The sequence below is a fragment of the Plecotus auritus genome (assembly GCF_963455305.1).
Source record: "Plecotus auritus genome assembly, chromosome: 3".
Taxonomy (NCBI): domain Eukaryota; kingdom Metazoa; phylum Chordata; class Mammalia; order Chiroptera; family Vespertilionidae; genus Plecotus; species Plecotus auritus.
The window spans coordinates 159,504,603-159,529,640 of NC_137772.1; the positions used below are offsets into that span (position 1 = coordinate 159,504,603).

At 39.4% G+C, this 25,038-nt stretch overlaps 1 protein-coding gene across 8 annotated transcripts in view; it reads left to right on the forward strand.

Moving 5' to 3' along the window:
* Window positions 1–25,038, forward strand: part of MDM1 (Mdm1 nuclear protein) — a 42,431-nt gene that overhangs the window by 12,849 nt on the left and 4,544 nt on the right. For 5 of the 8 annotated variants that reach the window (XM_080663081.1, XM_080663083.1, XM_080663085.1 and 2 more), the window contains 8 exons: window positions 2,372–2,539; window positions 4,055–4,158; window positions 4,241–4,340; window positions 11,817–11,846; window positions 12,172–12,347; window positions 13,362–13,664; window positions 14,962–15,074; window positions 15,170–15,279. In XM_080663081.1, the coding sequence (XP_080519207.1) occupies window positions 2,372–2,539; window positions 4,055–4,158; window positions 4,241–4,340; window positions 11,817–11,846; window positions 12,172–12,347; window positions 13,362–13,664; window positions 14,962–15,074; window positions 15,170–15,279 (1,104 nt within the window). The remainder of the gene's footprint in view (window positions 1–2,371; window positions 2,540–4,054; window positions 4,159–4,240; window positions 4,341–11,816; window positions 11,847–12,171; window positions 12,348–13,361; window positions 13,665–14,961; window positions 15,075–15,169; window positions 15,280–25,038) is intronic. The other 3 variants (XM_080663082.1, XM_080663084.1, XM_080663088.1) reach the window with 1 other exon arrangement.

The following is a 25,038-nucleotide window of genomic DNA, read 5'->3' on the forward strand; positions in this document are numbered from 1 at the left end:
ATTGGATTGTTTGTGTTCCTTTTGTTCAGTTGTATAAGTTCATTATATATTTTGGATATTAACCCTTTATCAGATGTATCATTGCCAAATATGTTCTCCCATATAATGGGCTTCCTTTTCATTTTGTTGATGGTTTCTTTTGCTGTGCAGAAGTTTTTTATTTTGATGTAGTCCCATTTGTTTATGTTCTTAGTTTCCCTTTTCCTAGGAGATGTATCCAAAACATATTGCTATCAGAGATGGCTGAGATTTTTCTGCCTATGGTTTCTTCTAGGATTTTTATGGTTTCATGACTTACATTTAAATCTTTTATCCATTTTGAGTTTATTCTTGTGTATGGTGTAAATTAGTGGTCTAGTTTCATTTTTTTGCCTATGTCTGTCCAATTTTCCCAACGCTATTTATTGAAGAGACTTTATTTACTCCATTGTATGTTCTTGCCTCATTTGTCAAAATTAATTGAGTGAAATGGCTTGGGTTGATTTCTGGGGTCTCTGTTCTGTTCCATTTATTTGTATGCCTGTTCTTGGCCAGTACAGACTCTTGATTACAGTGGCTTTGTAGTATAACTTGATATCTGGTATTGTGATCCCTCCAACTTTGTTCTCCTTTCTCATGATTGCTGTGGCTATTCAGGGTCTTTTTTGGTTTCATACACATTTTTGGAATATTTGTTCTAGATCTGTGAAATATGCTGTTGGTATTATAGATTGCTTTGGGTAGTATGGATATTTTAATGATGTTAATTCTACCAATCCATGAACACAGTATATTCTTCCACTTGTTTATATCTTCCTCTATCTCTTTTTTCAATGTCCTGTGGTTTTCTGAGTACAAGTCTTTTACCTCCTTGGTTAAGTTTATTCCTAATTGTTTTAGGAATAAACTTTTTTGTTGAAATAGTAAATGCCATCGATTTCTGTGTTAATTTTGTATCCTGCTACATTGCTGAATTCATTTATTACATCTAGTATGTAGCTTAAAACACTTAAGCTAAAAATAAGCATTTTGCTTATTTTGCTCATTGTCCAATCAACAAGTTCTTTGGTTGATCTCTTCCCACCCACCCACCCTCCCACACCTTCCCTCTGACATTTGTCAGTCTGTTCCATGTACCCATGACTCTAATTCTCTTATATTCATCAGTTTATTTTGTTCATTAGATTCCACATATGAGTGAGATCCCATGGTATTTGTCTTTCTCTGACTGGTTTATTTCGCTTAGCATAATAATCTCCAGATCCATCCATGCTGTCACAAAGAGTAAGAGTTTCTTCTTTTGTACAACTGCATAGTATTCCATTGTGTAAAATGTACCACAGGTTTTTTTATCCAGTTATCTACTGATGGGCACTTGGGCTGTTTCTAGGTCTTGGCTATTATAAATAACACTCCTATGAACATAGGGGAACATATAGTCTTTCTGATTGGTGTTTCAGGATATCCTATATAATAAAAGGGTAATATGCAAATTGACTGAATGGCGGAATGACTGGTTGCTATGATGCGCACTGACCACCAGGGGGCAGACACTCAATGCGGGAGCTGCCCCCTGGTGGTCAGTGCGCTCCCACAGAGGGAGTGCTGCTCAGCCAGAAGCTAGGCTCACCGTTCATGGCTGGCGAGCGCAGCGGTGGTGGTGGGAGCCTCTCCTGCCTCCGTGGCAGCACTAAGGATGTCTGACTAACAGCTTAGGCGCGGAGCAGGCCTAAGCCATGAGTCGGACATTGCCCCAAGGGCTCCCGGACTGAGAGAGGACACAGGCCAGGATGAGGGACCCCCTGAGTGCACGAATCTCATGTACCAGACCTCTAATTTAGGTATATTCACAGAAGTGTGATTGCTGGGTCAAAGACAGTTCTATCTTTAATTTTTTGAGGAAACTCCATACTGTTTTCCATAGTAGCTGCATCAGTCTGCATTCCCACCAAGAGTGCACTAGGGTTCCCTTTTCTCCATATTCTTGCCAGCTCTTAATTATTTGTCTATTTTTATGCCTCTTTGCCCATATTTAAATTGGATTGTTTTCTTGCTATTGTGTTGAGTTCCTGAATATATTTTGAATATTGACCCCTTATGAGATCTAAGGTTCTAATATTTTCTTCCATTTCATACATTATCTCTCATTCTGTTGTTTTCTTTGCTGTACAAGAGCTTTTAGTTTGATACAATCTCATTTCTCTATTTCTGCTTTTGTTGCTCTTTGGATTTTATTTAGACATGTGAAATGAAATTACAGAGTCATATATAATTTGGCCTTTTTTATTTTCTGTGATTCAACTTTGTGCGTGAAAAATTTTAAGCTATTGAAAAACTGAGTTCTGTATAATTAAACAACAAAAAATTAAACTAAACTAATTTTTGTTTTAAGGTTTTCCACAATAAAAGCAAATTTGTTCCACAATTCAAAGGTAACTCAATAATACATGAAAGTGAATACAAAAGAAATTTCAAGGGTTTGTCTCCTGTGAAAGAACCAAAATTAAGAAATGATTTGAAAGAAAACGGACATTTTGAAACAGTATCTCCTGAAATAAAGGTATTCGTCAACTCTTTAAACAAAACAAAATCCTCATTTTAGACTCTCACATTTTTTTCTTTCACTTACCACTACTTGGCATTTTTGTTATTAGCTAGTTCATTAAGTCATTTGTTTGTTCATTAAATGGCAGATTCATTGAGCACTTAGTAGGAACTGGGCACTGGGTAGCTACTGAGAATACAGTGATAACTATGCTAAGTTCTAAGCAGTTCTTGAGCTATTGGGGAGACAGAAGTGAAAATAGCTAAATGCAATACAGAGTGATGAATGCTTCATAAATACAGCAGGTAAGTCTGCTATGTCTAATATCAAATGATTGACCTTACAGTGATGTGGGCTCCACAGGTCACAGCAGTAACAGAAACACATACTTTTAAATTAAATAATGGAAATAAAACATAAACACACATACACACTAGTATTTTCCTTTATTTTTTAGAATATTTTTACTGATTTTATATATAGAGAGAGGAATGGTGAGGGAGGGAGAGAAACATTGATGTGAGAACGGAACATTGATCGATTGCCTCCTGCATGCTCTCCATTGGGGATTGAGCCCACAACCCAGGCATGTGCTCTGACCAGGAATTGAACCAGCAGCCTTTTGGTGCACTGGACAGTGCCCAACCAACTGAGCCACACCAGCTCAACATATGTATTTTAAATCAAAGTTTTAGCATGCCAAATTATAGCCAGTGTAATTCACATGCTTTACCTTAGGATATACAAGCTGCTTCTCTGAAATTATAGCTATTTAAGTTGCAGCATCAGGTTGAAATTATTGTAAATTATAAGTAAACTAGAGGCCCAATGCACTAAATTTGTGCAAGAGTAGGCCTTCCTTCCCCTGGCTGCTGGCACCGGCTTCCCTCGAACCCGGGTTTCCCTCTGGCCACCAGCAGGCACCTGTGATCTGGGCTTCTCTCACAGCCCCAGCTTCGTCAGGAAGATCATCCAGAAGGATGTCTGGTCTAATTAGCATATTATGCTTTTATTATTATAGATGGGGTATAAGTTCTGTATTATATCTGATGCTTTTTGGGTTCTAAAAATAGAAATTATATGACTAAAAGTAAAACTTTTGGGGCCTATGTTGTTCTTGGAGAGAAAAAAGAGTGATTAAGTTATTAAGTAAAGCAATGTGGTAACTTATTAATTGGGGTCTTATATTTAATTACTATAACATAATTAAATATAAATTTAGAGTATCAAGGGCAAATGTTAGATCACTGCTCAAAAGGTAATAACGAAAAATTTATTTACTTTGGTATTTATTTATTAATTCAAATTTTTTTTCTAGCCAAGGAGCTAAAATTTTAATTGTTAGAAAATGAAACTATATCCTGAGCTATGCTTCAAAAAACTAACCAGATATACTAGTTTTGAAACTTCTTTGTTGATTTCTTGTGATTTCTATGTTATCTTTAGTAAAGCTTTTTTCTAAAAACAAATTGTAATACAGTATTCAAGTAAACTTTATAATATTTATGCTTTTAAATTTTTTCATTTTAGTGTAATAAAACAGACAATTCTTTAAAATTAGAAGCAGAAATGGAATCAAAAGACTTAAACCAGCTTAAAAAGAAGCTCACTCCTTGGAAACATCAAAGGCTTGGGTACATATTTTATAAGATTAATACCATAATATTTAGATGATTGGCATGATGAAATATTTACTCTTTATTTCTTTTCTGTTAGGAAGGTGAATTCTGAATATAGAGCAAAATTTCTGAGCCCAGCCCAGTATTTATATAAAGCTGGGGCATGGACACAAGTGAAGGAAAATATACCAAATCAGGTGAGTTTACATAAGCTCAGTAAGCCCACATTTTCTTTGAGCCTTTATCAGTAATAAATTTAGTAACAGAGGCAATATAAAGATGTCTGATACAATAATAGCAATAAAAGTATCAGGAACTTAAAGTTGTATGTATTAGGCTATAATTTATCAGTGTGTTTACTTTTTAAAAACACCAACTAGCTCCTTAGATAATAATAATTGATTATTATAAAGTCTTTAAAGTTAAAAATATTTTTACAGTCCATATTTGGTTGTGTTAATAAAGTCAGTTTATAGAATTGTGGTATGATATATTTGATTATTTTATAACATCCAGACTTCTACCTTTGCAACTAAAGATTAATTAATTTTCTAGATTAGTTTGTCTGACAGTGGTAGCACCTATCATTATGTACCATTACAGTCTGTAAGTACAGGGAAGGAGTGGCCTGTGCTGATAGAGGTTTGAGTTATGATGTCAGGATACCCTGACAAATGGGGGAAATTCTGAGAATCCTAAAGAAAGGTATAAGAGAAAGAGTAATCCTTGAATTATTAAGTGCTAGTTTAGTACTAACTTCTTATAGTCGAAGGATAAACAGTGGAGCTTTTTGGTTGTTACATAGTTAGCATCTTTTAAACCACATCTTGAGGGTTTTCTGTCTTTTCTGTGTGAATTAGCTAAATTAAAACATATTAGTTTAGGTTATACATCAGTAAATACTTCCTCCCCCTATCATTGTAAAGAGAGGAGTAATTTGGAGGGGAATGAATCTTTTTTTTTTAATTCCATACTTAAAACCATGGCTAACAATTGCATGTCATCAGCTTCTGCAGGAAGGCGTTGGCACTCTGAGTTGCTTGCTGGCTTTTTGCACTGTTAGCTCCCAGATTCATTTTCCGGTGACTTCTATGCTCGGAATGTTGTTTCAGGAGGTTACTTGATTCCTTCCACCATTGCTGCTCTCTACTTCCCTACTTGAACATGGCTCAGAGGCAATAAAGTCAGAGTAAGAGAAAAAGCTTGAAGCTGTTCCAGATTATTATTAGGGGCAAAATTTATATATTCACTCTGGTGAGATCAAGTTAAAAATATGTGCATTGAGCAGTTTATAACCATGCCAGACCTTGGCGAGGTGCTCTGTATCGAAGGAGTATGGTGTGGGGAATGAGGAAAAGTTGGGGGCAAAGGCAGGACACAGAATGTGGCCATAGAGGACAGTGTGGTGTCAGCCATTCCACCTGTCCCGTTTTTGTTTTTTTTTAAATGTATTTTTTATTGATTTCATAGAGGAAGGGAGAGGGGGAGAGAGAGAAATATCAGTGATGAGAGAGAATCACTGATCAGCTGCCTCATGCATGCTCCCTACTGGGGATGAAGACCACAACGCAGGCATGTGCCCTTGACTGGAATCAAACCTGGGACCCTTCAGTCCATAGGCCGACACTCTATGCACTGAGCCAAACCAGTGAGGGCCCACCTATCCTGTTTTTTAGGTGTTTCACTAGGTTGGTTCATGAGAAGATCCTTGTTTTGGAAAATTATCTTAGTCTCTGAGACTTCTTTAAACTAAGATGAGTTGGTATTTAGACATCAGATCTTTTTTTTTTTTTTTAAATATATTTTATTGATTTTTTACAGAGGGGAAGGGAGAGGGATAGAGAGCTAGAAACATCGATGAGAGAGAAACATCGATCAGCTGCCTCCTGCACACCTCCCACTGGAGATGTGCCCGCAACCAAGGTACATGCCCCCGACCGGAATCGAACCCGGGACCCTTCAGTCCGCAGGCCGATGCTCTATCCACTGAGCCAAACCGGTTTTGGCATAGACATCAGATCTTAATGGACTAAGGCAGTGGTTGGCAAACTGCGGCTCTGTTGACTAATGAGTTTGCCGACAACTGGACTAAGGGGATCCTTATGTCTGATAATCCTTATGCTGCCCTGATAAACGAGAACATTTTTGTTGTTAATTTAAGAACTGCCTTTTCAAGGTTTCCTAATATCGTAACCTTGGTGTGACTTTTGGGTGGAGTTTGTTGCATTAATTGCCATTAGTGGTGATAAATATTTAAATTAGTGGTATAGTTTGCCTTGACCTTTATTAGCAAAATAATTCAAAAAGTAAATTGAATTAGAAAAGAATAAGAATTTTTAGTAAAGAGGTCAGTGATCACCAGTGGTGATAAAAGTCTATAACCAGGCCATAGACTTTAATGTGGCCACTTTTTTTTTAAGTCTTAGGTTTTTGTTCTTTTTTTTTCCTACTGGAAGGCATTTACTGTATGTTAAGTGTCTAAACATAAGGTACTCCTTTATTTTTCCACTCCTAACATTTAATTAAGGAATATTATTCATACTCATCAGTGCACTTGGACGTCAATGACTTTGTTATCTTAGAACGTTAACTTATTTTTTTGAATCATATTACACTTTTCTAGCCCATATATCATCTTCATTTTCTTCTATGTTGTTTGAGATATTATTTTTAAAATCTATTTATAGTCTAGTCACTGGATATTGTATTCTAAGTCCTAAGTATCTAGTCATATAACATTAAGGTAGTTGGTTTTATTTGTCCAGTGGTTGTATATTTCTTAATATAATATAAGTATTATTTTTTAAAATGCTCACTTAAAGGATTGTGTTTAATAATAACCAGCAATTGTAATTGTTAGCGCCTTTCCTCAGAATAGCTACTGAATCCATGCTAAATTTCCTTTTTTCTTGATTTTTTGATAATCTAATAATTCAAATTACATTAAGATAATTTAAAAATTTTAAATAATTACAGTTGACATACAGTATTAGTTTCAGGTGTACAACATAGTGATGAGACATTTGTATACCTTATAAAATGATCATACATCCTATCTAATAAAGGGGGAATATGCTAATTGACTGTCACTCCCTCACAAAGATGGAAGCGCCCACAGCCAATAAGGAGGGAATATGCTAATTGACTGCCATGCCCTCAAAGATGGTGGCGCCCACAGCCACAAGATGGTGGCGCCCAGTCCTCTCAGCCCCCCAGGCACCCAGAGCCGGCCCGAGGCACAGGCAAGCCTCGGATGGTAGCTGCTCAGCTGCCCAGGGCCGGCCCAAGGTACAGGCAAGCCTCTGATGTCGGCTGCCCAGCCACCCAGGGTGAGGCGCAGGCAAGCCTCAGATGGCGGCTGCCTAGCTGCCTGGGGCCACCCGAGGCTCAGGTAACCATGGCCGGCCGAGGCTTTCACTGCTGGCAGTGGCAGCAGCAGAGGTGTAATTGTTGGGTCGTCTCCTGCCCCTGAGGGCTCCCGGATTGTGAGAGGGGGCAGGCCGGGCTGAGGGACCCCCCCTCCAGTCCATGAATTTTCATGCACCGGGCCTCTAGTAGTTATTATAATACTAGCAGGACCCCACTGGTACAAGAATCTGTGCACTAGGCCTCCAGTATGCATATAAGATCTTTGGTTAATCTCTTCCCGCCCTCTCCCCTCCCCACGTCCCTCTGAGATTCATCAGTCTGTTCCATGTTTCCATGTCTGTGTGTTGAGTGTCTGTCCCCTGGTGGTCAGTGCACATCATAGCTACTGGTTGAACAAACGAACAGTTGCTTAGGTTTTTATATATATAGATTACTGACTATATTCTCTATGCTATACTTTATATCCCTGTGACTTTTTATAACTGGCAATTTTTACTTCTTAATCACTTTCACCGTTTTCACCCAACCCCCTCCCATTTCCTGACCATCAATTTGTTCTCTGGGTAAATTTTTTTTAATGTGTCTTTCACAGATAGGACTTTATTTAAGATAAAGTTCCACATTCTATAATTTGATAGACATTTTAAGGACTACTAGATATAAAGATGATGCCTCCTCACTTTTGGGGGATGATTTTTGGAAAAAGAGTTTTTATATTTTTCCCCCAGTTTTCTAAGTTTGAATTTTCTGTATATAGATTTTAAGTGATTTAGTTTAATTCTTAGTTGGGAAAAATAAATTCAGAAATGAAAACATTCTACTCATAGTGTTTACTATATCATGTAATCTGATGACATTACTTTACCTGGAAAAAGATGTGTGTGTTGTTTCAGTTAAGTATGGAATGGTTTATTTATATCCTTTTTAGTGCATCGGGTTCTTGGCTGTAAGGATTGTTCTTAATATTTTGTACACACTACCGATTTTTTAAAACTCTTTCTAGTAGAACGCCTTAGGAGATATAAACCTCCTATTTTTTATTGTTGTTGTTCATTTTTTCATTGATTTTTAGAAAGAGTGGAAGGGAGGGGAACAGACAGAGAGAGAGAAACATCAATGTGAGAGAGATATCCATTTGTTGCCTCTGGCATATGCCCCATCTTGGGCTGGGCATCGAGCCTGCAATTGAGGTATGTGCTGTTGAGGGCCAATATTCTAACTGCTGAACTGCACTGGCCAGAGCTCAACCTCCTAATTTTTATCTTAGTTTAGGATTATAGAAGTTTAAAATTATGTATTTGTAAAACATAACATTAACACTAAAATTATTAATAAAGATTGCTGATAAAGTAAATTTGAAACATTGTTTTGAATATCAGTAACAAATAGAACAGTAAACCAAAGTTTTGCAGTATTTCTGTATCTCTTCTCCCTTTAAAAAAATTGATGTCAAATAAAACTGGATCACTGTGTACGTGGAGAGCATGTTCATCCATCCTCTCATTTATCAAACAGTAAGGTCCTCCCACGTGGATAGAATGCAGCCTTCTTCGCTGTTCCTTTCCACTCCACCCTACACACAGTATAGGACTTACAGTCCCCCTTTTGATCCACTCTTTCAACTTATATCTCATTTGGTTCTTATGGCATAAACCATACTAATATTATGATAATAAGTTATCATAGAGGAGGAGGTTTACTCCTCTACCAAATTGAGCACATTGAGTACAGGGACTTCCTTGCTTATCTTTGGCTACCAGCCTTTAAGCTCAGGCGGAGCACATAGTCCACACTCAGGACAGGTTGTGGAAACAATGTTTAAATGCTACATTCTTCCTTACCTCAAGGAGTTCATAGGTTAATGGGAGAGAATGATACTAGTAATAAATTCCTGAAGGATAAAATAAGTACTAATGGGGATATGCACCAAAGGCTTTAAGAACACAGAGGAGGAGTCAATGTCAGGCCAGCAGATTTTATCATATACTAGAGGCCTGGTGCATGAAATTTGTGCACTTGAGGGGGGGGGTCCCTCAGCTTGGCCTACTCCCTCTCACAGTCCAGAAGCCCTTTGGGGGATGTCCAACTCCCGCAGGGAGCAGGCCTAAGCCTTCAGTCAGACATCCTTAGTGCTGCTGCGGGGGCAGGAGAGGCTCCCGGCACTGCCACTGTGCTTGCCAGCTGTGAGCCCGGCTCTTGGCTGAGCTGTGCTCCCCCTGTGGGAGCGCACTGAACACCAGGGGGCAGCTCCTGCGTTGAGTGTATGCCCCCTGGTGGTCAGTATGCATCATAGCAACCGGTTGTTCCGCTGTCATAGCAACTGGTTCCGCCGTCAGGCCGAAACCGGCTCTCGACATCCCCCGAGGGGTCCCAGATTTTGAGAGGGCGCAGGCCAGGCTGAGGGATCCCACTGGTGCACGATCGGGGCCAGGGAGGGATGTGGGAGGTCGGCCAGCTGGGGAGGGACCGCGGAAGGGCTCCAGGGTGTGTCCAGCATGTCTTGCTCACTCATGATTGGCTGGACACCAGCAGCAAGCTAACTTACCTGTTGGAGCGACTGGTCAACTGGTCGACTGTGCCCCCTGGTGGTCAGTGCACGTCATAGTGACTGGTTGAGCAGCCTTAGCGTATCATTAGCATATTACACTTTGATTGGTTGAATGGACGAGGTTAAGCCTAACTTAGCATATTAGGCTTTTATTATTTAGGATTACAATTACTATTTTGTGGGATTAAAAAAAGTAGTATATATTTAATATATTTTTTAAAAGTTGAGGTTCTGCTGATTCCAAGGAATGCTGAGGAATTTGAGAGGGAAGCCTTGTGACTTTCTCATTGGGGGCTTCTATACTGATAGTAACTATATATAAAACTAAATTAAAACTTGGGCTTAGGGGGTTGGGACATTTTAGTAGTCATCCAGGGGCAGAGAAATAGGAGTAATTAGGAGTAGCCATGAAACATTTGAAACATGGGGTATGTATTAGAAATAAAATCTGGATTATATCATGGTACATTATAACAAGGTTTTAGTGCATTCAGAATGCCTTGGTTAATAATTCAACAGACTTAACTCATGTGTCTCAGTTCTACCTGTTAAATGCAAAAACCACTACTGGAAGTCTTCACTTAATATCATTGATGGGTTCTGTGACTTTAAGCAAAACTACATATAATGAAGCCAGTTTTACCATATGCTAATTGATATAAACAAAAGAGTTACATTCCTGTGGCATCTGATCAATGTTATAATGAAACAATGTTGAACTAAACCAGATTAAGGATTTGCTATACTCATAATTTTCTTCAAAGTATAGGCGTTGACAGAAATGAACATGGCTCAATTTTTTGGGCAGTGAAGAAAACAATATTTTGAATTATCCTTTAGTAATCTTTCAGGTTTGGTTCATTAAAGCATTTATATGGTTTCTTATGCCATGGCAGATGTTGTCCTTTGACTTTGGCTAATTCACTAGAGATGTAACATTTTTTCTTTGAATTCTGTAGTGTCTTGGTAAGGAGTTGAGGATATGTTTCTCCAGCGTTAAGTTTTAGTATTTGTTTTTATTGTCTTTAAGTAAAAGCAAAGCAATTTAATCAGACAGTATCCAGATAGAATGCTAACATTTGATCTTTATGATAGATAAAATTAGGTCATTTTGATAATAAATATTGTTTTATTTTACTTTTTGTTGAGGTAACATTGTTTATAACATTTAACAGATGATTTTAAATAGGATTTAAAATAATTTATATTTTTACATTATGGACTTACATTTATGGAAGCCAGTAGGTGGCAGTATGATATATAAAATGAAAGAGTTTCAAAGGAGGGTAAGGGTCCATTTCATATGCAAGTATGTTATTTGTATATTAGGGAATTCAGATCTCTTTATAGTTCATCAAAACATTTTTTGTATTCTGCCACTTTGTTGAATATATTACAATTACTATTTTGGGGGCTTCTATACTGATAGTAACTATTTATAAAACTAGAAAATTAAAACGAGGGCTTAGGGGGTTGAGGCAGTTTAGTAATTGTCCCAGAGTAAGGAAATAGGAATATTAATTAGGTTACCTGTCATGGACAGCATCTTAGCCATGCAATAATGTGGCTGGTTTTTGAAGTTATATTAACATATCTTGGTTACTGAATTAAATATTACTAAAATACCAAAAAATTTGGTTGACAAGTTTGGTACATATATTTAGAAGGAAGAATAATAGGTATTTCATTGATTCCCATTAATATTCATTTATGGTATTAACCTGTCATTAAGTATGTTTCTGTATTTCTCCCCTAGGGTTCTCTAAATGCCATGTGGTATGCAGAGGTTCGTTGCTTTTGAGTTTTTAAAATGTAATGATGCATAGAATACTTGTGTAATTTCAGTTGAAATAAGCAGTAGGTGTCAATATTTTTCTTAGCTGCTACAGATTTCTCCCTATGTGCTGGCTTGAAATAACTGCATTGTGCTTTAGCTTGACTGTTTTAATTTCTGCTTAAAAATTCACATAATTTGATGAACATATGTGGCTATTTCTGCCTTCCTTTCTCTTTGGTCTCTGGTTGTATGTGCGCAATGTCTTTGATATGCTACTTGGTGATGTTTGCAAAGGAGCATTTACAATAATGTATGATGTCTTAATTCTGTGTAGGTTAAAGAACTTCGAGAGAAGGCTGAATTTTATAGGAAACGGGTTCTGGGCACACATTTTTCTCGGGACCATCTGAATCAGATTCTGTCTGATAACAACAGTTGGTGGGATGTCTCCTCGACCACGAGCTCAGAAGGAACCATTAGCAGTAACATTAGAGCACTAGATCTTGCGGGGTGAGATGTTCTTTGTGTGTGGTGAAAAAGTATGCTGTAGCTTATGTAGATCATGGGATTAAATAGGTAAATGACATACTACTCAAAATTCATCTTCTACTTAAATGGAGATATGCCAGCCATATATTATATTTTATTATTTTTAGTTTACTTTCTGAAAAATAAATCCATACATACTCACTTTAAACACTTGTGTATAAATAATACATAATGTAAATCTGGAAGACTGGATTTTATAATGTCCCTTGTTAATAATTAAAAATAGAATAGGGATGATTATACAGCAGATGTAAAAGAACTTTAAAAGTAAGCTATTAGTACATATCCATTATCATTTATTAATACATTTCCATGGTTAATAATGGAACTTAGGTCCTACTTCTATGGGAGAATTCTCTGCTGTGTTGGGCTTTAAAGTGAAATGATCTAACTTTTTATAAGAGAAATAACACATTGATTTGTAGCAAATAAAATAGTTTTTAGTTGTTACAGTGTATTAATATAGTCACACATACCAAATTAAGCTATAAATTCTAACTGTGTGACATCTGATTTTAAGTTCATCACAAAACCTGTTCTTTAGTAATGTCTGGAAAAGATTAATCTATCTAAAGTATAAAATTTGAATCAGCTTACCAGATCCACAAGTACATTCGAGTTTGTGCACAAACTGTAATTGAGCAAGCTAGAACATGTGGGGTTCGTCCTGGTTTATGTGTATAATGCCAGTTTAGGGGATATGCATGAATTTTGTCAGTAGTGGTGCAGGCATGTATATGTGAAGATAGGAGAAGAGGAGATAAATATATTTTATTTTGGAGTATTTTAATGGCAATTACAGATCATAACTTTAATATGTTATACTGTAAAATGAACTCTTAGATTTCCTTCTTTAATATCTGTGGGAAATATATAGTTGTGAATAGTGGAAGGGAATGATGGAGTCATTAAAATTGGTATAACTAGAAAACTCAAACTATTCAAGTTTAAAATAAAATTTATTTTGTTATGCAGAGATCCTACAAGCCATAAGACTTTGAAGAAATGTTCTACAAAACGAGAAGAAAAAAGGCCTATCTTGGAAGAACAGCCCCAGAAAAATACCATGGAGAAATTGGGCGTGCCAGATGCTCCCACTGTACCTGTTAGAAGGCGCCTGGCCTGGGATGATGCAGAGATCACCAATGAAGACATACAGAAACAGCCGAGAGAGGAGGAAAATGCAGAGGACAGAGGAAGGGACAAGCAGGTTTATGTGGGAGAGTTAGAGAAGTTGGAAGTACATGAAAAATCTAAGGCAGACAAGATAAAAGAAGGGTGAGAGTTTTAAATTAATCAATATATAGCAGCATTGTACATAGTTAATATGTATTTTGTTACTAATTAAGTATAGTGGGCTTTTGGTTTTATGACGAATAAAGATTTTATTTTAATCTCAGGAAGTAGGCATTCTGTATGGTTTTTAATTTTATTTGATCAGGTATTTGAGTCATCTGAACTTAGTAATTGAACACTTTGAATACTGAGCTATTAGGGGAGGAAGTAGTGAATGTTATTTTCATTTATGTCCTGCTAATTATGATTTGCCAGATTTGTAAATGTGTCTGGAAGAATGACTTTCTGTATGATTTAAGGAAAATAGCTGATATTCTTAAATATCAGATGGTTATACCAAAAAAGAATGAAAAGATAATCTTATATAATAAAAGGCTAATATGCAAATAGACTGAATGGCAGAACAACCAGTCACTATGACACACACTGACTGCCATGGGGCAGACACTCAATGCAGGAGCTGCCCCCTGGTGGTGAGTGTGCTCCCACAGGGGAAGTGCCACTGAGCCAGAAGCTGGGCTCACCGCTGGTGAGTGCAGCGGGAACAGGCCTAAGCTGGCAGTCAGACATCCCCTGAGGGGTCCTGGACTGCGAGAGGGCACAGGTTGAGCTGAGGGCCCCCCACCCCCCAGTGCATGAATGTTGTGCACCGGGCCTCTAGTGTTTTATAAGTTAAAAGAAGTGATTTTGGCAAATAGCTAATTCCTGTTGATTTATATGCAGATTTCTTTGGGGAGTGGTTCTCTACCACTGGTACTGGTGCTTTTTGTCCATAGTCCAAATCTCATACTGCTCTTTTTAAAAATATATCATTCTTTTAAAAATATATATTTCAGAGAGGAAGGGAGAGGGAGAGAGAGGTAGAAACATCAGTGATAAGAGAGAATCATTGATCAGCTGCCTTCTGCACGCCCCCCACTGGGGATCGAGCCCACAACCCAGATATGTGCCCTCACCCAGAATTGAACCATGACCTCCTGGTTCATATGTCAACTCTCAACCACTGAACCATGCCAGCCGAGCTCCCTTATTGTTCTTTCATGAGTTTTGCTGTTAAAATAAGACTTAGGCTCTGATTTAATGAAAAAATTCTCCGCTGTGTTCTTGCTGACTTGCAATGATCTTCCCTCTTTTCCAGTATTCAGCCACTCTTGCCTGCCTGTGGATTTATTTATTTTTTCAGAAACAAAATGGTCTTAAAAGTTTATACTTTATTATTGCATAATGATAGCAAATTTCCTGGAGGAAATGCTTCATAATAGATTATTTTAATTTGTAGGTCAGATTCTTCTTCTGTATCCTCAGGAAAAGGAGGCAGGCTTCCTACTCCAAAGCTGAGAGAACTTGGTGGAATTCAAAGGACTCATCACGATCTTACCACTCCAGCTGTTGGTAATAGGCAAACACTATGCAGCTCTTATTTCACCTGCCTTATCTACATGAAAATTTAGTTTAATTGAAACTTATCATCATCTGCATTTTTCCAGGTGGTGCTGTTTTAGTGTCTCCATCTAAAGTGAAGCCTCCAGTCCCGGAACAGAGAAAAAGAATGTCTTCGCAGGATGGCTTAGAAACTTCAAAGAGTGATTTTAGAAAGGTAACTATTTCTATTTTTGGGGAAAACATCTCTTCAGGAAGTGATTTTGTTAGTCACATGTAATAAATGATAATTTCAGACTTTAGAAAATTTTGTGTATCATATGTGGAGATAATCTATTAACTATTTTTAGTAAGGCAGAGGCATTGAATTGTTTTTTCTGGTGTTTGACATTGTATTTCTGCTATATACTTTCAGTAATGACTCAACAGGAAGAGAAGAAAAACAGTTCTGTTTATTGAGTATCTAATGTGTGGCAATTATGTTCCAGCTATATTTTAGCACCAAAGATATAACCTTATTGAACTTGCATTCTAGTGGAGGAGACAATAAACAGGATAACTAGGTAAAATATGTAGTATGGTAGATGGTGATAAGTACTAAGAAGAAAAATAAAACATGGCAAATGAATACGAAGTGGCCAGGGAAGTTCTCACTGAGAGGGTGGCATTTGAGCAGAAGCTGAAGTTGATGAAGGATTGACCCATATGCATATCTAGGAAGGCATTCTAGGCAAAAGAACAAGTGCAAAGTCCTGGAGGTGAGAAGGTAGCTCATTTCTTCAGGAACAGACAGGAAGTCAGTGGACTGGAACAGAGAGCAAGAGAGGGAGAGTAGTATGGGCGATGAGTTCAGAGGCATAATGGGCCACTAAATTGTGTAGAGCTTTATAAGTCATAGCAAAGACTTTCAATTTTATTCTGAATGAAATGGGAAGCCTTTGGAGAGGCAGAAGAGTGATATGAGTCAGTTAAAATATTCAGGCAAGAATGATGGTAGTTTGGATTTTAATGGAGGTCATATGATAAAGTCTTATTCTGGATATTCATAGAAAGTATAGCTGATAAGATTTTCTGATGTATAAGATATGGGGTGGGAATAATAGAAAAATCAAAGATGACTCAAGATTTTTGCCTGAGCAATAAGGATGGAATTGATTTTTAACTGAGATGGGGATGACAGTATGAGGAAAAGATTTGTCAGGGAAGACCAAGAGTTCTGTTTTGGACATGTTAAAGTTGAGAAGCTTATTAGGCATACAAGTAGACATGTTGAGTAGGGAGTTGATTGAGTTTGTAGTGTAGAGGAGAGGCTGGGCTGCAGATAGATTTGAAGGCTCTTTATCGTAGGTGGTACAGGTATGTAAGGTTTTGAGACTGGCGAAGGTCATCAAGGAAGTAGATTTTAGAGAAGAGTAGGTGTATATAGGTCTGAGCCCCAGGCTTTTAATATTGGGAAGTTGAGGAGTAACCAGCAAAGAGACTGAAGAGAAACAGCCATGAGGTGATGGGAAACAGAAGACTGTGGTCTCCTGGAGGTGTCAAGGAGGAGGGAGTGTTAATGCTACTGATGGGTCAGTAAGGTATGAAAACTGATTATTGGATTTAGCAACCTGGAGGTTATTGGTGACCTTGACAGAGGGCAGTTTTGGTAGTAGTGTGGGACAAAAGCCGAAATGCATGTGAATTCAAAAGAACGGAGAGGAGAGGAATTGGAGACAGCATCAGAGACAATTCTTTCAAGAGTTTTTCCCATGAAAAGGGAGCAGAGTAAGGGAGTGGGAGTTAGAAGTGAGATCAAGAAAGAGGAGATAAGAGAACATTTGTATGTTGATGACAACGGGTTTTTTTTTTTGTTCTGAATATTTTTTTCTTTATTGATTAAGGTATTAGATATGTGCCCTTATCCCCTCATTGTGGCCCCCCCCCCCACTCATACCCTCACCCCCCCCCCCCGGTGTCTGTTTTAAAGAGAGAGAAAAGATGATGCAGGAAAGAGCAAAATTGTTGGAAAGATGTTCTTGAGTAGGAGAAAGGGCATAGGACCTGGCAGAGATGTGAAATGGTTAGCGTTAGGCACTGTGACAGTTCCTTCATTGCTAAAAAAGGGAAGGCAGAACAAATTTTATGGGCACTGCTGATGAAATACAGGAAAATGTGGGAGCTTTTGGAAAGTCTCTTTTGTGTTTGGTGGGATATAAAGCAAGACCTTGATGGAAATGAGGCAGGGGAAGAAAATTTTGGAGGTTTGAGGAAAGAATAAGGCATGAAATAGTTTTTTTCAGATAGCGGGAGAGTGAATGGGCCAGGGAAAGTGAAACATTGCAGGGCAACGTTAGGAACCATTTTTGGTCAGTGGTCACCATTTTGATGTAAGACTAGTCAGGATGGGCTGTGTGTTTTTGTCCAGGCATTTTTGGCTGCAGAGATGCAGGATAGGTAGAGAGTTGGATTTTAACTGGGGTTCGTGTTTTGTCAAGGGCGTGAGACCAAGTGAGAAAGGGAGTTAAGGTATATGCAGGACTTGTTGGACTTGGGGTACCCGTGGGGATTAGTTTTAAAGTTAGGAGGTTGTGGTCAGAAGTTGAAATTATAAAGAGGTTGCAGTTACTGGTAATGACAAGGCTTAACATATAATCATGGGAATAAGTGGCTAAAGTAAAATAGAGAACATTCAAAGAAGAGGTTGAATTTCTTTAGGTGATTTTGCTGGAGGCTATTCATAAGTTCCAGAGGGCACAGTGTAAAGTTATTAGGTATTGGGGAGAGGCGAGAGAATGGGTCAGAGTCCAGTCCCCCAAACCTGCTCATAGCTGGTACCCATTAAATTGTGTTGAAGGAGTGTGACTGGAGTGACAATGTCTAAACTATATCCTGTTACTTACCCATACATATCACACATTATTGATAATTAGCTTTTTTAAGAAAACAAAGGGGAAAAAAATGATTGCTGCCTCCTAGCAATCAAGGGGGTAGATAATGAGAAATAACCAAATCTAGCTCCTGGTACAGCCCCTGGTAGTGCTGGTGGCAGAAAATTCACATAGAGGAAGTTCTAATCAAGTGGTTAATAAGGAGCCTGCTGGTTTATTAAAGGAAGTGTGACAATAGGAATTCAGAGTATTGATTGGAATCAGATTTTGGAATCTTTGTTCCCCATGGACTGTCCTGCTCCTTCCTCAGGAATCCAGACTGTCATGTGGAAGGTGTGAGCTTCTAGTTAGCTTTGCCCACAGGGCTGACTACCCTCAGCTAAAATGAGTGACCCTAATCCATATTTGCAGCTGGATTTATATATATTATTTTTATTTATTATGGAATTAAGTTTTTGAATAACTAAATAAAATTAATTAATTAAAATAGAGTAATATTGGCCTTTAACATTTTAATGCCAATATCCTCCTCATCATGTATATAGCACAGTTGTAACATTTTAATTATAAACTCCTCTAAAATAAGCAGGCTTCTTATTAACTTGATTAGAACTCCCTCTATGTGAATTTTCTGCCATCAGCACTACCAGGGGCTGTACTAGAAGCTAGATTTGGTTATTTCCCATTCTCTACCCCCTTGATTGCTGGGAGTCAGCAATCATTTTTTTCCCTTTGTTTTCTTAGTAAAGCTAATTATTAATAATATTTAAAAATGTATTAATTTTTCAATAAATAAATTGATATTCTACATTTCTTTTTACTATAGAAATTAGGGAGAATCCTATATAATAAAAGCCTAATATGCAAATCGACTGAACAGCTGAATGACTGGTGGAACGATCAGTTGCTATGATGCAACTGACCACCAGGGGGCAGACGCTCAACACAGGAGCTACCCCCGGCCCGCAGGCCCCAGGCCAGCCAAGGCAGGTGCCAGTGGGGGGCCCCACCCCCCTGATCGCCCTGCCAGTCGCCCCGTAGAGGGAGGTGACCGGCGGTGGCGGCAGTGGCGGGGGTTGGGGCCGGCAAGCGGGCAGCACCAGGCCGGCCAAGGCAGGTGCCAATGGGGGTTCCCTCATCATCCTGCCGGTCGCTCCATAGATTGGCGCTGATCACCGGCCAGGCTTGGGGACCCTATCAGTGCACAAATTTCTTGCACCAGGCCTTTAGTATCTACACTAATAAAAGAGAAACATGCAAATTAACCATCACTCCACTATGCCAAGCCACGCCCACCAGCCAATCAGGAGTGAATATGCAAATTAACCCAACCAAGATGGCGGCCGGCCATGGAGCTGGAGCAAGCAGGAGGCTTGGGTTTCCCCGGAAATGGAGGAAGCCAAGCTTCCTGCCCACCCTGGCTGGCCCTGGCCTCCGCTCAAGGCTACAAAGTTTCAATTATAGAAGATAAATAAATCCCAACAGAAATGGCAGCAGCCATGAGCTGGAGCAAGCAGGAGGCTTGGGTTGCCCCCAGCGATGGAGGAAGCCAAGCTTCCCGCCAGCCCTGGCTGGCCCTGGCCTCTGCTCAAGGCTACAAAATTTCAATTATAGAAGATAAATAAATCCTAGATACTTGCTTCCTGCCGGCCCTGGCCTCTGCTCAAGGAGGCGCTGAAAAAAAAAAGAAAAAGACAAAAAGGAGGGGCTGGGACCTTGGATCACCAGGGGGTGATCAGGCCAGGATGGGATGGCAGGGGCCGTTGGGGGTAAGCAGACCAGCAGGGGGGCCAGTTGGGGGTGAGCAGGCTGTCAGTGGGGGTCAGTTGGAGGTGATCAGGACAGGGGGGGGTAGTTTGGAGTGAGCAGGCCAGTAGGGGGGCAGTTGGGGGTGAGCAGGCCAGTGGGGAGGGAAGGTGGGGGCGAGCAGGCCAGCAGGGGGTCCAGTTGGGGGGGTGATCAGGCTACCAGGGGACATTTGGGGGCAAGCAGGCTGGCGGCGGGGGGCGGTTGGGGGCGAGCAGGCTGGTTAGGGGCAATCAGGCAGGCAGGCAGGCAGGCAGGTGAGCAGCTGGAGCCAGCAGTCCTGGATTGTGAGAGGGATGTTTGACTGCCGGTTTAGGCCCGATCGCTGTAAACCGGCAGTAGGACATCCTTCAAGGGGTCCCAGATTCGAGAGGGTGCAGGCCAGGCTGAGGAACCCCCCCACCCCGTGCACGAATTTCGTGCACCGGGCCTCTAGTATTATCATAATATCCAGAAAATTTTTCACTGTTAACTTTTAATGACATACTTTGAATTGTGGGAGTATTGTGGGACAGCAGTAATTTGGGTAATTTATATAGGGACATTCATAATAGGTAGCATTTCCTGAGTGCTTACTTTTTTCTAGGCCCTGTGCTAAATACTTTACATATCTTTATAATGAACTCTGGGAGGTTGATATTGTTATTATTCTCATTTTTAGATGATGGAATTGGGGTCACACCAAATGATGTAGTAGAATTTGGGTCCAGGCAATCTATTTTCAGAATCCACATTTTTAACTGCTGAACAATACTGTCTCATAGAACTTTAGAGTAGAATTCTCATGGTATTGTTTTAGTCAAGTACATTTATACATTTTATAAATTATATTAAAAACCCAGTGTCTGGCCCAGCCAGTGTGGTTCAGTGGTTGAGCATCAACCTATGAACCAGGAGGTCATGGTTCAGTTCCTGGTCAGGGCACATGCCTGGATTGTGGGCTTGATCTCCAGTGTGGGGTATGCAGGAGGCAGCCAATCAATGATTCTCTCTTATCATTGATGGTTCTATCTCCTTCTCCCTCTCCCTTCCTCTCTGAAATCAATAAAAATATATTTAAACAAACAAACAAAAAAAGCCCCAGTATCTGTTAGCTCACTTCATTCATTAATTCGGCAGATGTTTCTTATCAATTTATCCACACGAAGTAGCAAAAGTAGACATGGTACATGATCTTATGGAACCTACAGTTCAGTGAGAGAGATTCACATTATTCAAAGAATTCTACCCCTAAAAAGGTAAAGTTAAAGCAAATAAGTTTCAAAGAAGTATACAGTGTTATTCTGGAAGGAATTGACATAGTTCTAGAAGGCAGAAAGCTTCTTGGAAGTCAGGGATGCTTCTTAGAAGTCATAATTTAGTTGAGATATGAAGGAAGAGGAAGAGTTAACCGTGTAAAAAGAGCGGGGAGGAGAAGCATAGCATATGCCAAGATCCTATAGAGAGGAACAATTAGGGTTTTAAGAAACAGACCAGTATAGAGTGGCAGGGAGAAGATATGAGATGAGGCTGGAAAAGATAGCAATATTGAGAATTTCTGTTATTATCTCAAGAGCAATGGGGAGCCATTGAAATATTTTAAAGAACTTTCTGGCTGCCATGGAAGGTGAAAGTAAGCTGTGGATACCTGTAAAAAGGTCATTGCAGTAGTCTAGGTAGGAAATGTTGATGGCTTGAACTGAGGAGGGTTGGCATAGACAGAAGTGGATGAGACTGAAGAATTGTGTAAGGGCAATGATGTCAAGGCCTGGTGCTGGTTGGATAATAGGGATGAGAGGCCATTAATGACTTCTGGGTTTCTGGCTTGCCCAAAAGGATTGATGGAGGGTGCTATGCACTGAGGAAGAGAACTCTGGACAGGAACCACTTTTAGAGGGGAATATTAGGAGTTTCATTTTTATTCACTCGATTCAGTATTTAATGTGCTCTTACTATATGCCAGGCACTGTTGTAGGATCTGGTGATTAATTGATATTTAGAACAAAATCCTTGTCCTCGTGGAGCTTGCGTTTTTATTGGGAGAAATAGACAAGTTTTATAAAGACAATTTTAGGTAGTAGTAAGTGCTATGAATGAAATAAAACCACAGATGACTTCCAAGGTGTGGATGAGGCTGCTTTACTTTGGGCCATCAAGAGAGGCATCTCTGAGGAGGTGGCGTTTTATCTAAGACCTGACTAATGAGGGGAGTTGCCCAATCAGAGATCTGGGGCACAGATAGTTTTCCAGGTAGAAAGGGCAGCAAGTGCAAGTGTATAACAGAGTTTTTAGGAGTGAAAAAGTCAGTGTGACTGGATCCTGGAGAGGGAAGAAGAGAGTAGGGAGTAAGTTTGGAAAAGGGAGGCTGGATAAGGAGTGGGGATGTTGTTCTGCTGGCACTGGGAAGCCGTTGGAGGATTAGAAGCAACAAAGAAAATATAAATCTCTGGTTTTCATGGTAAATAAAATCATTCACTGCTCAGTGGAGAATGGACTATTCTGGGGGAAAGTGGAAGCAGTGAGGCCAGTAAGGAGGCTTTAAGCTCAAAAATAGATCACAAAGTCAGTTAAATTAAACCTGGGACCCCTCTGTGTTTAAAATAGTCAGGTCTTTTTAACAATAGTAAAATCATTTTCACAGAGACCTCAAATTCTATTTATATGTGTAGAAAATGAAAAATATTAAGGAACAGTTTTCCTAAGTGATACATATAGTTAAAAAAGGGAAGCAAGAAGATTTGTGGTTTTTATATTAATCTTGATTTAAAAATATGTGTTTGTTGGATAAGATCCTAGGCCATGTCCACTTTAAAGCAATAAGCTCTTTAATTACAGAAAATGATGCCTAAGATCAGAAAGCATTGTTTTGAATATTGCATTGATAAACTCAAAGTTAATAATTAAAGACAACAATTACAAGGATTAATCAGGAAAGTTTGGAGCTGTATTTGATTTTACTGGTTTACATTCTCTTAAAAAAGTGAAACTACACAGAGACTTTTAGGATAATGATATATTATCATTCTGGAAAATTAAAATATTGTGTCAAAATAAAAAAGAAAATAAATTATGTCACACTTACTGTTCAGGGACATCCACTTTTGAAATTTTGAATTATTTAGGTATATAGTGTATTTTTTATTATACTGTAGATAAGGCTTTATAATCTATTTTTTATCACTTAGTAATGTATTATGAACATATTTCCATATAATTAAATATTTTTATATAATTTTTAATAATATGATATACAGTCTGTATTTTACAGTCATTGTTTTAACCACATGATTATTGTTGAAATCTATTTTTTAAAAGTAAATGCCTATTATTATTTCTTAATTTTTCTATTTTGAAATACATCCTTTAGCTAAATTTCTGTTGTCTTTTGTGTAAATTCTAAGCGGTGAAAGGATTCAAAATTTTAAGGTTTTAGCTATGTTTTGCCAGCTCCCCCAAAAGATTGTGCTCCCAACCGCACTGGCAGTTCTGGGTATTATAGTTTGTTTTTTTCAAAAAGTAATCTTTGTAATTTTGGAGGTAAAAAATTAGTACTTCAATGATTCTATTTTGAAATACTTGATTATAAGTGAAGTGAATATGTTTGACATTTATATTTTGTGTGTATATGAATTGCTTATACATATCCTTTTTCTACTTTTTAATTAGGTTTATCTCTCCTTACTATATATAAAGAAATACTTATGTAGTGATTATAGTAATTCATCAATCATATGTTATATATTTTCCTCAAATTTGATTTTTCTTTTATTTTTTAATGTTTATATATATTTTTTCTATAGCTAAATATGTTTATATTGGTTGTTAGGCTTATAAAATCTTCTCCATATGGACATTACATAAAGTTTCCCCATATTTTCTCCTCCTGCTTTTATAATAATCCTAGAGGCTGGTGCACAAAATTCATGCAAGAGTAGGTCTTTCCCCGGCTGCCAGCATCGGCTTCCCTCTGGCACCAGGGATCAGGCTTCCCTCTGAATGCTGGCAGGTACCCGGGACCCAGGCTTCCCTTGCAGTCCTGGCTTCGTCCGGAAAGGATGTCTGGTCTAATTAGCATATTATGCTTTTATTATTATAGACTAGAGGCCCAGTGCATGAAGTTCGTGCACGGGAGGTGTGCCCTTCAGCCCAGCCTGCACCCTCTCCAATCTGGAATCCCTCTCACAATCCAGGACTGCTGGCTCTCAACTACTTGCCTGCCTGCCTTCCTGATTGCCCCTAACCACTTCTGCCTGCCAGCCTTATCACTCCCTAACCACTCCCCTGCCAGCCTGATTGATGCCTAACTGCTCCCCTGCCAGCCTGTTTTCCCCTAACTGCCCTCCCCTGCAGGCCTGGTCATCCCTCACTGCCCTCCCCTGCAGGCCTGGTCCCCCCCAACTGCTCTTCCCTGCAGGCCTGGGTCCCCCACAGCTGCCCTTCTCTGCAGGCCTGGGTCACCCCCAACTGCCCTTCCCTGCAGGCCTGGTCGCCCCCAACTTCCCTCCTCTGCTGGCCTGGTCCCTTCCAACTCCCCTCCCCTGCTGGCCATCTTGTGGCAGCCATCTTGTGTCCACATGGGGGCAGGATCTTTGACCACATGGGGGCAGCAGCCATCTTGTGTGTTGGAGTGACGGTCAATTTGCATATTACTCTTTTATTAGATAGGATAGAGGCCTGATGCACGGGTCGGGGCTGGCTGGTTTGCCCTGAAGGGTGTCCCAGATCAGGGTGGGGGTTCCCTTGGGGCGTGGGGCGGCCTGGGCAAGGGGCCTGTGGTGGTTTGCAGGCCGGCCATGCCCCCCGGTGACCCAAGCAAAGGCCCTGGTATCTGGGGTTTATTTATCTTCTATAATTGAAACTTTGTAGCCTCAAGCAGAGGCCAAGGTAGGCCAGGGCTACAGAAGCTTGGCTTCCTCCATCACCAGGGGCAACTCAAGCCTCCTGCTCTCTCCAGCTCTGTGGCTGCTACCATTTTTGTTGGGCTTTGCTTGTCTTCTATAATTGAAACTTTGTAGCCTTGAGTGGAGGCCTGGGCCCACCAGGGTGTGGGGAAAGCTTGGCTTCCTCCATTGCCAGGGAAACCCAAGCCTCCTTGCTCTCTTTGTGGCTGCAGCCATCTTGGTTGGGTTAGTTTGCATACTCGCTCCTGATTGGCTGGTGGGCGTGGCTTGTGGGTATAGCAGAGTGATGGTTAATTTGCATATCACTTTTTTATTATATAGGATATTTTTGTGTGTATTTAAATGTTTTATATATATATATGCACACACACATATATGTATATATATAGGTACTATACACACACATGCACATATGTAAAC